This window comes from Gobio gobio, assembly GCF_949357685.1.
Source record: "Gobio gobio genome assembly, chromosome: 23".
Lineage (NCBI taxonomy): Eukaryota > Metazoa > Chordata > Actinopteri > Cypriniformes > Gobionidae > Gobio > Gobio gobio.
Window position 1 is genome coordinate 35,936,443 of NC_137119.1, and position 12,890 is coordinate 35,949,332.

The 12,890-nt window shown below is 43.0% G+C and overlaps 1 protein-coding gene across 1 annotated transcript; it reads right to left on the reverse strand.

Annotated features, from left to right (window-relative positions):
• Positions 1–5,678: 5,678 nt before the first annotated feature.
• On the reverse strand, positions 5,679–10,164 carry LOC307119425 (retinoic acid receptor responder protein 2). Its single transcript, XM_079805688.1, has 4 exons — positions 9,748–10,164; positions 9,186–9,296; positions 7,782–7,883; positions 5,679–6,138 (listed from the first exon to the last, which is right to left on the reverse strand). Exons 1-4 carry the CDS (start codon positions 9,940–9,942, stop codon positions 6,052–6,054), a joined length of 495 nt encoding a protein of 164 aa, XP_079661814.1. The 5' UTR covers positions 9,943–10,164; the 3' UTR covers positions 5,679–6,051.
• Between the last annotated feature and the right edge of the window lie 2,726 nt (positions 10,165–12,890).

Sequence of the window (12,890 nt, forward strand, 5' to 3'; positions counted from 1 at the left end):
TTTGGCTTCAACTCAGTTTTAAATATGAATAATATGCATATCCATGATATTGCCTTCAGTACTCAAATATAATGAATGTTCTAGAATACAAGTGTATCATTTTGCTTTGCAAAGCCTTATATACTAAATCTTAAATATGTAGGCCATATCATATTTTAAGCTATATTTTTTACATAGATACTGAAAGTATATCTTTAATAGAATCTCAGATATTGTTTTTTTAACTCACTCTGCGTTGTTGTTTCTTGTTCATTTTTCTGTCTCAGTACGTTCTCTTAATCCTTCCTCAGTATCTAACATCTGACAAATATGAGCATATCTTTGATGTCATATCCATTCACTCTATCAAAACAAAGTGAAACAGCCGGTTTGAGGGTGAAAAACAACTAGTATGTCTCCGCATAAGCAACTAAATCTGCAGAAGTCATCTTCAGCGTCTATAAACTTAAAATAAAAAAATGACTAGTGTGCAGGTTTGCAGAAAGCTGCTGTCCAGGGTTCTGATCAACTGTTCAATGTCATAGCTCATTACCTCGGCTACGTTTAATTCGTTCTTATGTAACATTTCCTGATATAAATCAATGAAAACACCAAATTTCCTAAATGTGTACAATAAAGATACACTCACAAACCTAGTTTCTAAACAGGCATCTGAAGCACAGAATGACCCTAAAGAGAGACAAACCCTTCATGATGCCAGAACATGGTTACAAAAGAGCAACAGTTCAGCCAAGGGCTAAATGCCTTACTAAAAATTGCACTTGTTATGGTTAAATTTAATAAATGATGATCTGAACTGTCAAAGTACTTTAGGGTCAAAGCTGTCTCCTCTCATTAACATTACTGGAGAGCTGGAAGACATGGTTTGTGTCTGAATAAAGCCATCATTTGGTAGTGGCTTCAACTGCGGTTGCTAATTTTCCATGCACAGTGAAAAAGGTTCTCTTTCATAGGTTCACTCGACGTTGCGTCACTTTATGACGTAATGGGAACGCCCTCTGGGTGTGCCGATTGTCTGAAGCCCTTATAGAATCACGCCAATTCATTGGCTGATGGCGCAGGCGCCGCCCCGACGCTCTGACGTCGCCACATTATACTGGTGCGCGCGCCATCTGCTCCTCGTTTTTTCTGGCCCAAATATCTTGGATTTCATTCGACTTTTATCACCAGCACTTCAGCGACTGCGGATAGTGGAACATTGTTCTCCTTGCGGTGAAGTGCCATGTATTTTCGTCGTTGCCCGCCGCCGTGCACTCGCTTCATCGGGAACAATGACCCCCACAGTAAGTGTGTTAAATGTTCGGGGTTTTCACATGTGCGTGAGGCGATTCAGGGGTTTTCTAAATGCAAATTTTGTGATAATCTCCTTCTCAAAACCCTCCGCTCGAGGCTCGCGGTTTTTGAGAAGGAGTCATCTGTTTTTCCCTGTCGCGCTCCTGAGGCCACGCAGGCCTCTCTTGGATCCGCGACCTGGAGTTCGGATGTAGAGCTCGAGGATGTGGAGTGCGAGCAGACGGGCCTCGCCCTTTCTCTCCCTCTCTCCCCCGAGCATGTGCGCGGGACTCCACCCGTCGAGTTTTCACATGACTACTTGTTTCCCAGTCCGGATGCACGCGACGCAGTTTCCTTCGGACTGGATGACGTCGTGTTTACCGCAGCGTCCGACTCTGAGGATTTCGGGCCTGCCTTTAATGGCGACACTCTCCCGCCTAGCGGCCAGGAAGCGCGGCCTTCAGCTGCATATGCGGAGCTCATCGACGTGCTTTCGCGCGCTACGGTTTGACACCGGAAGCAGTTAAGGAGCTGCGCAAAGCCACGGATTTGGCTTTACGAGCCACGAAGCACACAGCTCGTGCCATAGGACGTTCAATGGCGGGCGCGGTGGCGGCGGAGCCTGTGGCTCAACCTCACGGAAATCCGTGACAAGGAAAAGGTTTTCCTACTGGACGCTCCGGTTTCACAGTCTGGGTTGTTTGGGGAGGCGGTCAACATGGTGATTGAGAAGTTTAGAGCTGCTAAATCTCAGTCTGCCGCTTTTAAGCAGTTCATGCCTAGGAGAGCGAAGGATTCTACTAGCCCCTCCCCCTCTCAGTCCAGAGAACGCCCTTCTTATAGAAGGGAGTTTACCAGTAGGAGGAGCAACCAAAGGCATCCCCCACCCACCACGGTCTGGGGAGCTCGTGGGCGCCCGTTTCCCCGCCAACGTCCTCACAGACGCATCGACCCAAAGCGGCCCAGCAAACCTTCTGCTCCGGCCACTTCGAGTCACTCCTGACCCTCCGGTCAGAAAAAGGAGAGCTTCAGCACACATCCGAGGCTGGGTCAGACCGCCTCTCACCAGCTCTCCTTATCCAGCTCTGTTACTTTCGCCGCCCAGCGCGCTTCGAAGTACAGAACTGGCCCGACCCACGCCTTTTTCCGGCGCTGAAGGAAAGAGACGCCTTTGGCTTTCTCCCCTTACGTCTGATTGGCTCACCATCCGCCGCTCGTTCAGACGGAGACACATTCGGTTTTCTCCGGGAAACAGAGCGACCTAGTCTTCCCACTCTGGCTGTGACATCTCCCACTCCGCGCCAGGACGCCACGTGCTCTCCTTCGCGGATGGCCACGCCTTCCTTCGAGGTTCAGCTCGACACCCTATCTCAGGTATGTCCACCGCACCTCAACACCCCACTCCCTCTGTCACATTTCTCCCACGAGTGGAAGCTTCTGCCAGGGATATCATCCTGGGTCCTCCGCACAATTCAGTCCGGTTACACACCCCAGTTCTGTCGCAACCCCCCTCGCTTCGACAGGGTCATTCAAACTGTAGTAAACAGCGCCTCAGAGGCTTCTGTTCTACAACAGGAACTTACTTCTCTCCTCCTCAAGGGGGCGATAGAGGAGGTTCCGTTAGCAGAAGAGAAATGTGGCTTCTTCAGCCGCTATTTCCTGGTTCCGAAGAAGGACGGCGGATTGCGTCCCATTTTGGACCTTCGTCGTCTGAACTTCGCCCTCTACAGAGGGAAGTTCAAGATGCTATTTTGTCACAGATACGTGCGGAGGACTGGTTCGTTACGATAGACCTGAAAGATGCATACTTCCATATTCAGGTCGTCAGACGACACAGGAAGTTTTTCAGATTCGCCTTCGAGGGGAGGGCTTATCAATACAAAGTCCTTCCCTTCGGCCTCGCCCTGGCACCGAGGACGTTCACGATGTGTATGGATGCTGCTCTGGCCCCGCTGAGGCTCCAGGGCATCCGTATTCTCAATTACCTGGACGATTGGCTCATTCTGGCCCACTCCAGGGAGTTGGTGACTCACCACAAAGATGTCGTTCTTCGGCATGTTCAGTCTCTTGGTTAGTGAGTGAACACCGACAAGAGTGTTCTCACCCCAGCTCAGCAGACCACCTTCTTAGGAGTTCATCTGGATTCCATTCCGATGCAGGCCCGCTTGGCCCCTGCTCGGATTTCCAGTATTGTAACATGCTTGGCCCGCTTCAGGCTCGGCCATCATGTTTCTGTGTGTAAATGTCGCAGGCTCCTGGGTCTCATGGCCTTAGCTTCCCTGGTGCTTCCCCTGGGGCTGCTCCACATTAGACCCTTCCGGTGGTGGATGAAATGCTCAGCGGCTCGGTCAACAGGATCGGCCCTTCGCCTATTGAAGGTGTCACGCGGCTGCTTCCGTGCCCTATCAGTATGGCGGGACCCTATCTTTCTTCGGAAGGGGGTCAGTATGGGGGCTGTTTTCCGTCGCCAAATGGTCACGACGGACGCCTCTCTAACCGGCTGGGGTGCGGTATTCGAGGGCAGACCGGCATGCGGGGTCTGGGAAGGGGAAGTTCTCTCTTGGCACATAAACTGCCTAGAGCTGAGAGCTGTGTCCCTGGCCCTTCAGCACTTTCTCCCCTCCCTCATGGGACATCATGTCATTGTCAGGACGGACAACATGGCGGTGGTGTCTCATGTGAATCGCCAAGGGGGATCACGGTCACACATCCTGGACAGGCATGCGCGCCATCTCCTCCTGTGGGCTCAGGACAAACTGGATTTGGCATCCTCACCCGGAAATTTGGAAGTTGTGGGTATGGCCCATCAAGGGCCAGTAGCGCTGGATACTGGTCTTCCTGCCGATGTTCAGGAGACCATTGCGAGTGCTAGAGCTCCCTCCACTAGGAGGCTCTATTCCTCCAAGTGGAGGGTCTTTGAGTCATGGTGCTCGTCCCATGCGGTGGACCCAGTTAACTGCCTGGTGGGTCCAGTTCTGGAGTTCCTGCAGGAAAAGTTTGCCGCTGGAGCAGCGGCTACCACCCTTAGGGTTTATGTTGCAGCTATCGCTGCTCATAGGGAGTTGGACGAAGTTCCTCTAGGCAAGCATAGACTGGTTTTGTCTTTTATGCGAGGGGTTAGGCGCCTGAGGCCAGCACGCCCCCCTGGTATTCCTTCTTGGGACCTCTCAGTTGTCCTTGAGGGTCTAATAAAAGCTCCCTTTGAGCCCTTGGAGTCAGCCCCAGAGCGGATTCTGACTCTCAAGGTTGCTCTTTTGCTAGCATTATCCTCCCTGAAGCGAGTGGGCGACCTACAGGCTCTCTCTGTTAATGGGACCTGTATGGATTTTGCTCCTGGCCTAGTCAAGGTTACTTTAAGACCTAGGCCAGGTTATGTGCCCAAGGTTTTGTCCACTTCCTTCCGCTCTCAGGTTATCACCCTTCACTCTTTTCACCCCCCTCCTTTCAACTCGGAGGAGGACGACAAGCTTAATTTGCTCTGCCCTGTTCGAGCATTGAAGTGCTATGTAGACCGGTCTGACGGTTGGAGGAAATCTAACCAGCTTTTGGTGTGCTTCGGTGCTGGCCGCCGCGGGCTTGCCGCGTCGAAGCAAAGGATTTCCCATTGGGTGACGGAGGCTATTTCGCTGGCTTATGAGGTGCGTGGTTTACCTTCACCTCTTAGCATTAGGGCACATTCTACCAGAAGTGTGGCTTCCTCTCAAGCGCTTTTTAGAGGGGCTCTTCTGGAGGATATTTGTGTAGTGGCAGGTTGGTCCTCCCCGCACACTTTTGTGAGGTTCTATAGCTTGGATCTCGACATGGCTCCGGGTTCGCATGTTTTATCTGCTTAACCTGGCCATGCAGGTTAACTGGTATTCTTTGAGCCAGATATGGCAGCGCTTTAGCTTGGCGTGTGTGGTATATCGTTCCCATTACGTCATAAAGTGACGCAGCGTCGAGTGAACCTATGAAAGAGAACGTCTCAGGTTACTTGCGTAAACCTATGTTCTCTGAGTAGGGAACGAGATGCTGCGTCCGCTGCCAAGCAACAGGCCTTCCTTTTCGGCAGAGAAATCTGAGGAGCAGATGGCGCGTGCGCCAGTATAATGTGGCGACGTTAGAGCGTCGGGGCGGCGCCTGCCCCATCAGCCAATGAATTGGCGTGATTCTATATGGGCTTCAGACAATCGGCCCAGAGGGCGTTCCCATTACGTCATAAAGTGACGCAGCGTCTCGTTCCCTACTCAGAGAACATAGGTTACGCAAGTAACCTGAGACGTTTTCTATTTCTCATTACGATGTCCGATCCCTATTACTGAACATGTGATAATTATTACCAGAAAGTAATATTAAAGCGTGATAGGCTATGTTTAGTCCTCAACAGATACCATTAATAGCACAAGAGTGGGAGATACATTTTTTTTAAAGTATTTTACTTTGAAATCTGTAGCTTCATTAGCCATGTATAGCTCAAAAAATATTTCTTTATTAGAAATCGAGCACAAAATACATAATTTTTAATGTTAGCACAAATTACCCTGTGGTCACTAAGAATATTAAAAGAATGAGGAAAAAAAAGACGTGTAATCTTGCATACTGTAATAAAATCATATTCAAGATTTGTACTCTTTAAGAATTGTGATGTTTTTATGAATAAATGAAACAAACAGCATCATAACATCCACTGACACAGAGAAGTGAAGAATATTATCTATTTCTCATTACGATAAACAGTGCAAAGTGACGTAAAGTTATTAACAAAAAGTGATTTTAAAGATATGTGATATGCTTCCTCCTTTATTGGTGTACGACTGCCAGGAGAGATGGAGATCCGTTAGCGTAGCTCATTTTTTTGCAGTGTTCAACTCTCGCTGTCAACAAGTTCTGAAATGAGAATAACAAATAATTTCCAATGATTTCAAGAGTTTGAGACCAAACATTAAAAACACATCATCAGTTTTATTATAATACTGTATGAAAGCACAGAAGAAAGAGTGAAATCAGGGCACAACAAACAAATCTCCAGTAAAAATATAAAATGTATCTTTTTTCTAAATGATGGGTAGTGAATCTGATTTTATTTTAAAGTGGGATGAGGGAGCTGGTTTCCTGGAAATTGCCTTCCAAAGTTATTTTAGTATCACTGAGATACTAAAATTTATGTAGTTATTGTTTTTACATATTTTGAATTTGTTTTGTTTTTTTCACTTAAAGTCGCTGTATGTATTTTTTTTTTAAGCATAAAAATAACATGTTTTAATTTATTTAGGAAAAAAACTAAATTCAGATTTCTTTGTTATCTGAAAAACAATTCTACAAGAGGACGGAGCGGGGCAAACGACTCTCCAATATTTTTGAATTTGGACGCAGTGAAATTGAATTTGACATTCTTCCCTTGCACTTTGTAACAAATCCTTCCCTCGTGGGTCAAAATGACCCCTTTTTTTGTCCAGTAAGCTTATTACATTTCATTTTGCTAATTTTTTTTCTATCTTTTAGTGCACTTTTTTTAAATTTACTGATGGGTTCTGCATTAAAATGTAACCACATATCTTTGTACAGTCTGCATTGTGACAATTGAAAACACTGAAAAAAATAAACACTGCCCACGTTATTTGAGGGACCTGATGGGAATTCCAAGGTGTGTGTGTGTGTGTGTATGCATGTGAGTCTGTTCTGCATCGGAGATGTTCTATAGTTTCATGCCTTCATCTGTGTTTTTTTTCTGGATTATGCCAGATTTTAAATGAGATTTTGACAAATAAATAAAAAATCCTCACATTCGATTAATTCCTATGAGAGTCAAATTGACCCGTGAGGGAAGGATTTGTTACTTTTTTTTATTATTTCAACTAAACTCCTTGAAAGTAAATTTTTTTGTGTGTATTTTAATTCCAGTGTGACAAAATCTCTTTGAACACTCGATTGTTACTTTTTTTATTTTTTCAAAAAAATTAAATGACCATCGGGAAGGATGAGGGTTTAGATTGAGTCATTTTTGTGTTTTTCTCACTTTTATTTGCGTCGTTTTTTTTGTTGTTGTTTTTTAATTATGCCTACATAGTTTTTATTCATTTTTTTGTTTGTTTTATTAGTTAAACTAAATGAAAATGAGAAACGTTGCTTTGGAAACTAGCAGAAATAAAATAAGTTTAAGGGTTTTTTATATTTTAGTTTAGTTTAGTTAACCTAATGAGTTTTTTTATGGCTTTGTTTTTTAATTTTGGTTAACTATAATAACCCTGCTTTGCATAATGCAGTTTCTTTGAAAATGGGATGTTTCTCGCTTTCTTTAAATGTGCCTGCAGTTTCAATTATTTGCTTTCATTGTAATATTACAAAACTGTCATGAAATCATTAAAAAATGGTCTTATTTCTTGTATAAATTAATTTGTTCAAAAGTTCACAGTGAAAAACACCACAACATGATTGTGTATCAGTTCTAATAGTTCACAATCTGTGTTTACAGTGTTAATTTTTGAACAAATGGCACTAGGTGATGGTGACATGTTTGCGGGATGAATGACCTGTGTGAGCTGCGGTTTGTGAACACAGTGCACGTAAGGCTTCGGTTCACTCTGGATCTCTCCACCGTAGGTCTTATAGCAGATTCCACAGTCAATCAGAGGCTACAAACAGACAAATGAGAAACGTATGCTCAATCACATTCATGTCAACACATTTGAAGCTCAATTTAAGACTGTAGGCCTAAGGATGGGTTAAAATTAGAAACAACTTGAGTGAAAATAATTGTGCAATTGTGCACATGTGCATTTTCTAGATAAAAAGGAATATTCACACATATTTTGTAAAGGTTAGGTACATGTTAAGATAAAATGTTCTTTAAAAGTAGCTACAATATGTATTTTTTGTTGTTGTTCAAAATTAATAATTAAAATAATGAGACAAAACATCATCAATCCTTCTTCCAAAAAAGTTGTTGTCTTACCCTGATGATTTACTAAGCCTATTATAATAAGTGTTGGGATGGTTTTCGCAGGAAATCGCGTACATACGCCTCTCGTCGCCCGTGCGTGTCTCGTCATTTCGGTAAATACCGTAAATACTGGGTAAATAGAGAAGTTGCTCCGGCTCCTTTGACCCGCGTCTGGTGTGGACTGCCACAGGTTAGTTGTCACAACGAGCGAGAAAGATTGACATGGAGCAGCTAAATCTCAATCCTCTGGTAAATCACCCGTTTTAACAAACGCCGAACAGAGGCTGCTGGCAAAAACAGAGCTCGTGTCGTGATGAAACCAAAGAATCAACATTGGCTTGGATTTTCGGAGACGGCGAGAACTGAGGGGTTTGAAATGTTGTAAAAGCGAGGCAGAGTTTTTTTTTTTTTATCACTCAACAGGTGAGTAACGTATTTTACTGACGAGATAAATTGCCATATGTAGCTCTAACAGAGTTCATTGTAAAATATTATCTGTTGTTGAGAGGGTCAAATTCATCCGCAGTCACGCTGAGCCGAAGCACAACCAAAACAATTGTTCTTCCGCAAAGTGCATGCAGTTTTTTTTAACCGCTAGAGGGACAGTGTACCTTTTAAATAACATTTATAGAACGTTCTTATAAAATTAATATTTGATAAGCGTTACTCATGATGTTGAGAGAAAATGTTCTTAGGACAAACACTTTTGGAACATCATGTTATTTGTACTCTCAGAACATCCTTATGATGTTATTGATATTTGCTTAATGTTAACATTCTTTGAATATTACAAATAAAAAAAAGAATGTTATATTGTTAGTAGAAATACGTTTAGAAGAATGTTGTTACTAACTTTATCATAATCTTCTATCATCTTTTTTTTCCCCCAGAACATAAACTTGGCTGGATTTTAGCTTTTTTTAAAGGAACAATATAAAGCAATACAATCATGTGACATCCATTTTCAAGCTATGAAAGTGTGTAGAAAACTTACTCTGTCGTTTCTGAAAGCACATTTAGTCGGGTTTGCATTCTCAGTTCCTTTAGGGCATCTGGTGGCTTTGAGGTAGAAGCGATGGTAGATATAACTCACACCAAACCCTCCCTAGAAAACACCGGGTTATTGAATATCATAACTTCAGTGTACATTAAAGCTCAGCATTATTTCATTAATTGAATTAAAAGTCCCTTCCCATCCATTCCTTGCTGTTTAAATGTTGCTGTGCCTGTGACCAATTTGAACATCTCCAAGAAAAAGTGCACTTAATAACATAAAAAAGGAAAAGAAATTTGAACAGTAAAACTAATTTTAATAAGTAATACAATTAAAAAGATAAGTTAGTTATAGAATGCTACCTTATTAATAAATTGTTACCCTTTTAATGTTAGTGAGACACTATTAAAACATACTGAACAATGCAAAAATGTCAATCTGTCAATCTGATATGCTTATAAAGGTACAGTATATTTATTTAAATGCATTTGTAATGCCTCATGATTCATAGTTCACACTTCATAGTCATTTGTATGTTCTTTTTAAATGAAGAAACACTTACATCAAGGTCAGACTTGTCCAGACTCTTGAAGAAAAGAAAAATGTTCTTGATTGTCTGGTGCGAGTTGATTTGTTCCACAGCCAGTTCGACACCTTTCCTGTAATTTTCTGTAAGTTTGTTGAGATCCCCCTGCGCCTCCGACGTTCCCAGAAAGACTCCAGCGCTGAGCAGGACGAGGATCAGAAACACAGCCATCTTTACACAATCCAGAAAATCCCTCAGGCGGGTTTATCTTTAGGTTCTACAGAGTTATGAACCGCAAAAATTCAGAAGAATGTAAACACTGAGAGATGTGTTGAGTCTGATCACAGTACACGAGGGAGTGAGAGAACAGAGGGAGAGATTGTGCAATGATAGGATGTTTTTGTGGGGTGAGTCCTCTTCCTTTTGGTCTCTGTGTTTTTGCTTTCGCATACAGAGGGAATTCATGTGAAATCATGCAGACTGAGAGAGCGGACTGCCATCCAGTGGAGGACAGACACTAATATCTAGGGATTTTGGTTTAATTATATGGAGAGAATAATATATGTAGGTCACACCTTTTTAACAAACCGCCATGATGAGTTTCAGGCCAATTCTAATCTAAATACAAGTCAGTGAACTGTAAACAGACCAGATTTGACCCAGTTAAAGAAACGATGGTCTAAACAGAAGAGATTTCACTGATGTGTTTGTTCATAATATTTATTTGCATTCATCTTTGTGTATTCATTGACAAATAAAGCTTCAAAAACTTTTTTTTAATCTGATGCAATGCATAGTTTTGAGTCATGAACGTGTTTAAACAGGTCGCAGTTGGTAAATAACATTTCAAAGTGTTTAAAGGAACACACAGACTTTTTGGGACTTTAGCTTATTCCCTGTATCCCCAGAAGTTAGATAAGTCCATACATACCATTCTCATCTCCGTGCAAGTCATAACTCTGTCTGACGCACCCACCACTAGCCTAGCTTAGCACAAAGACTGGAGGTAAATGGCTCCAGCTAGCCTACTGCTCAATAAGTGACAAAATAACGCCAACATTTCCACTGGACACATGTTGTGATGTGTATAGTTACATCGTGTAAGACCGACGGAAAATGAAGAGTTGCGATTTTCTACACTGATTTGGCAGGAACTATACTCTCATTCCTGCGTAATAATCAAGAAACTTCGAACCGTACCATGGATGCAGCGGCGCAATGATATTAAGCAGCGCCTGAAAATAGTCCCCAGCACACTCTCTGTGCAAGCAGGTTGTCATATGTTGACGGAAGTTAGCCTATTTTCAGGCGCCGCTGCATCCATGGTACGACACAAAGTTATTACGCAGGAATGAGAGTATAGTTCCTGCCATATCAGTGTAGAAAATCGCAACTCTTCATTTTCCGTCGGTCTTAGTACACAATGTAACTATACACATCACAACATGTGTCCAGTGGAAATGTTGGTGTTATTTTATCACTTATTGAGCAGTAGGCTAGCTAGAGCCGTTTACCGCCAGTCTTTGTGCTAAGCTAGGCTAGCGGTGGGTGCGTCAGACAGAGTTATGGCACGCACGGAGATGAGAATGGTATGTATGGACTTATCTAACTCTGGGGGATACAGGGAATAAGATAAAGTCCCAAAAAGTTGGCGCGTTCCTTTTAAATTCATTTTGATTTTAGGTCAGGCAGTACAACCAAATATTTGTATTTATATCCTGTAGTTGTACCACCTGACATGGAAAGTGTACCAACCTACCCATACTTGAAATTAGTAGTTTTTACCAGTATTTGAGAGAGATCTACAAACCTTTTCACTCTGCCACAAGGATCAGTTGGTGTACTCTGGATGATGCATTATCATGTTTACTGTTATTACCTTGTCAATTCATTAAAAGTTGTGCCACCCTGACATTTGAAAATATACAAATAGCTGGACAAAAGTTTCTCAATTACCTCAACAGCTTGAAATTTATACAATTTGTTTATACACTGAACAAAATTATAAAACGCAACGCTTGTGTTTTTGCCCCCAGTTTTCATGAGCTGAACTCAAAGATATGACTTTTTCTATGTACACAAAAGGCCTATTTCTCTCAAATATTGTTCACAAATCTGTCTAAATCTGTGTTAGTGAGCACTTCTCCTTTGCCGAGATCCACCTCACAGGTGTGGCCTATCAAGATGCTGATTAGACAGCATGATTATTGCACAGGTGTGCCTTAGCCTGGCCACAATAAAAGGCCACATAGAGTTGATCAGGTTGTCAATTGTGGCCTGTGGAATGTTGGCCCACTCCTCATCAATGGCTGTGCGAAGTTGCTGGATATTGGCGAAACTGGAACACACTGTCGTATCCGCCAATCCAGAGCATCCCAAACATGCTAAATGGGTGACATGTCTGTGAGTATGCTAGCCATACAAGAACTGAGATGTTTTCAGCTGCCAGGAATTGCGTACAGATCCTTGCAACAAGGGGCCGTGCATTATCATACAGCAACTTGAGGTGATGATCGTGGATGAATGGCACAACAATGGGCCTCAGGATCTCGTCACGGTATCTCAGTGCATTCAAAATGCCATCAATAAAATGCACCTGTGTTCGTTGTCCATAACATACGCCTGCCCATACCATAACCCCACCGCCACCATGGGCCACTCGATCCACAACGTTGACATCAGCAAACCGCTCACCCACACGATGCCATACACACGGTCTGCCATCTGCCCTGTACAGTGAAAACCGGGATTCATCCGTGAAGAGAACACCTCTCCAAAGTGCCAGACGGTATCGAATGTGAGCATTTGCCCACTCAAGGCTATAAATGATCCGCCACATGCGATATTACTAGCCGGACTCCTTTAGGTATAAAGAAGTGACGCAAAGATGAACACCGTCATGATTGAATTTCCAACAGAAAGCTACCAGTACCACTCAAATTATAACACATTATTACAAACTTACCGTTGTGAATCTGGCTAAAATAAAGATCACCAAAAAAGTTACTGTCACATGTCTGTCTGGTGGTTAGGTCTTTCAGTTGTATTTTGATCCTGTCATATGTTTGTTCCCATGGTTACCCTCATTAGTTCATTTGTCCCAGCTGTGTCTTGTTAATCATCTCTTTTCTGTTCACTTCTTAAGTTACACTCTCACCTTCAGTCTTTGTCTAGTCACT

What these genes read in the sequence shown, in the direction of transcription:
- LOC307119425 (XM_079805688.1), bottom strand. Translation starts at nt 9,942, where the DNA reads ATGGCTGTGTTTCTGATCCTCGTCCTGCTCAGCGCTGGAGTCTTTCTG. An exon ending in TGGACAAGTCTGACCTTGAT is followed by an intron (nt 9,297 to 9,747) that starts GTAAGTGTTTCT and finishes GGTGTTTTCTAG; the next exon opens with GGAGGGTTTGGTGTGAGTTA. An exon ending in ACAAACCGCAGCTCACACAG is followed by an intron (nt 6,139 to 7,781) that starts GTCATTCATCCC and finishes TTCTCATTTCAG; the next exon opens with AACTTGTTGACAGCGAGAGT.